This window comes from Etheostoma cragini, unplaced genomic scaffold (assembly GCF_013103735.1).
Source record: "Etheostoma cragini isolate CJK2018 unplaced genomic scaffold, CSU_Ecrag_1.0 ScbMSFa_1869, whole genome shotgun sequence".
Lineage (NCBI taxonomy): Eukaryota > Metazoa > Chordata > Actinopteri > Perciformes > Percidae > Etheostoma > Etheostoma cragini.
The window spans coordinates 4,127-5,826 of NW_023265967.1; the positions used below are offsets into that span (position 1 = coordinate 4,127).

The window sequence follows — 1,700 nt, forward strand, 5'->3', positions numbered from 1 at the left end:
CCCCCCCCCCCCCCCCCCTCCTTACCAGACATTGGTAGTAAATGAGAAAAGTAAAAAATTATGTTGTCATTAATTTCTCAGAAAGCCCTGGTAGGAGTGAATTTGGCACTTCTAAAGTGAATAAAGTATCTGTCATATACTGTATATACATATTTCTTTTTAAATGTATATATCAGCTGTATATATCTCTATACCTGTCTGCTTCTGGCAGAGGGTTCGGGAGGGGGGGGGGGTAAACGAGCTCGGCCAATCAGAGATAATCCTCTTAAATGCGTGGACTCAGGACACATCAACCTGTCTCACAGACAAAGATTACAGCTCAGGGATCAGTACTGATCCACTTTAGAGTCCTGCACAGCTGAATCATGGGTAATATTCTGTCCTGGACAGGACTTTCCCCCAGGAGACCAGGGTTCATGTCCCGTTGGAAAAGAAAAGGAGACAGACTTTTATAAACAACTTTTAACAGTTACCTCATCTGGTTTAAACATGGGGGGACACCAACTTCCTACACACACACACACACACACACACACACACACACACACACACACACACACACACACACACACACACACACACACCTTTCCCCGGGTACTGACGCTGCTCTGCGGCCGAACAGTAAGCCTCTTACCTGGGGACGCAGCTCGGAGAGGACCGGTCTATCTCCCAGGTCCCGAACAGGTTCATGGGCACCGACACGAGGTCGTCGGGCTCCCCGGCAGCACCGGACCCCGCAGCAGTAGCGGGGGGGTCCGGGTCCGGAGGGGGGGCGGCCCCTCGCTCCGCCGCCGTAGACATCGTCTTCTCTCCGGGCAGCAGGTCGCTGAGATGCCGCTGCTGATCCTCCAGACAGGCGGGAAGGGAGGGGGCGGGGCCGAGGGGGGGGGGGGGGGGGGGGGGGGGGGGGGGGGGGGGGGGGGGGGGGGGGGGGGGTCAGATCCTGTATTGCAGTAAAAGTACTAATACTACGACAACTTCAGTAGGGTGTGTGCACACACACACACACAAACCCCAACCCTTAAATACTAATATTTTATATATTGCTAATATTCTGTCTATATATTATTATAAATATACAGTCTATGGATTAATACTGAAAATCTGTCTATGTATTATTATAAATATACAGTCTATGTATTAATACTGATAATCTGTCTATGTATTATTATAAATATACAGTCTATGTATTAATACTGATAATCTGTCTATAGTAGGAGCGCACTTCAGCCTCTTGTGGTGGAAATGAGTATTACAACAACAAACCTCCAAATTATATCGCTTACTCAGTTGAAAAAGGGACAACAAAAACACTACAAAAATACTACAAAAACAACAAAAACAAAACAAAAATACTACAAAAACACAAAAAAACAACAAAAATACAACAAAAAGACAACAGAAATATAACAAAAGCAAGACAAAAATACTACGAAAACAACAAAAATACTACAAAAACACAAAAGTACGACAAAACACAACAAAAACACAACAAGAACACAACAAAAATACGACAAAAATATGACAAAAAAATGACAAAAACACGACTTAAACACGACAAAAATATGACGAAGACACTATTTGGACAGTTTGGACGTCTTTGGACATCAGACCAGACGACAGATATCAGCGGACGATTCTTTATTTTTGATAGAAACAATTGTGCAAAAGTTCATGAACAGAGTTTTTGATCAGAAAGT

The 1,700-nt window shown here is 44.1% G+C and overlaps 1 protein-coding gene across 1 annotated transcript in view; it reads right to left on the minus strand.

Annotated features, from left to right (window-relative positions):
• The window catches only part of LOC117940174 (phosphofurin acidic cluster sorting protein 1-like), a gene marked incomplete at its 3' end in the record, with an annotated part of 3,773 nt that extends 2,920 nt beyond the window's left edge, over window positions 1-853 (minus strand). Inside the window, exon 1 of the mRNA XM_034865537.1 lies at window positions 635-853. Within this exon, the coding sequence (XP_034721428.1) occupies window positions 635-801 (167 nt within the window). The remainder of the gene's footprint in view (window positions 1-634) is intronic.
• Between the last annotated feature and the right edge of the window lie 847 nt (window positions 854-1,700).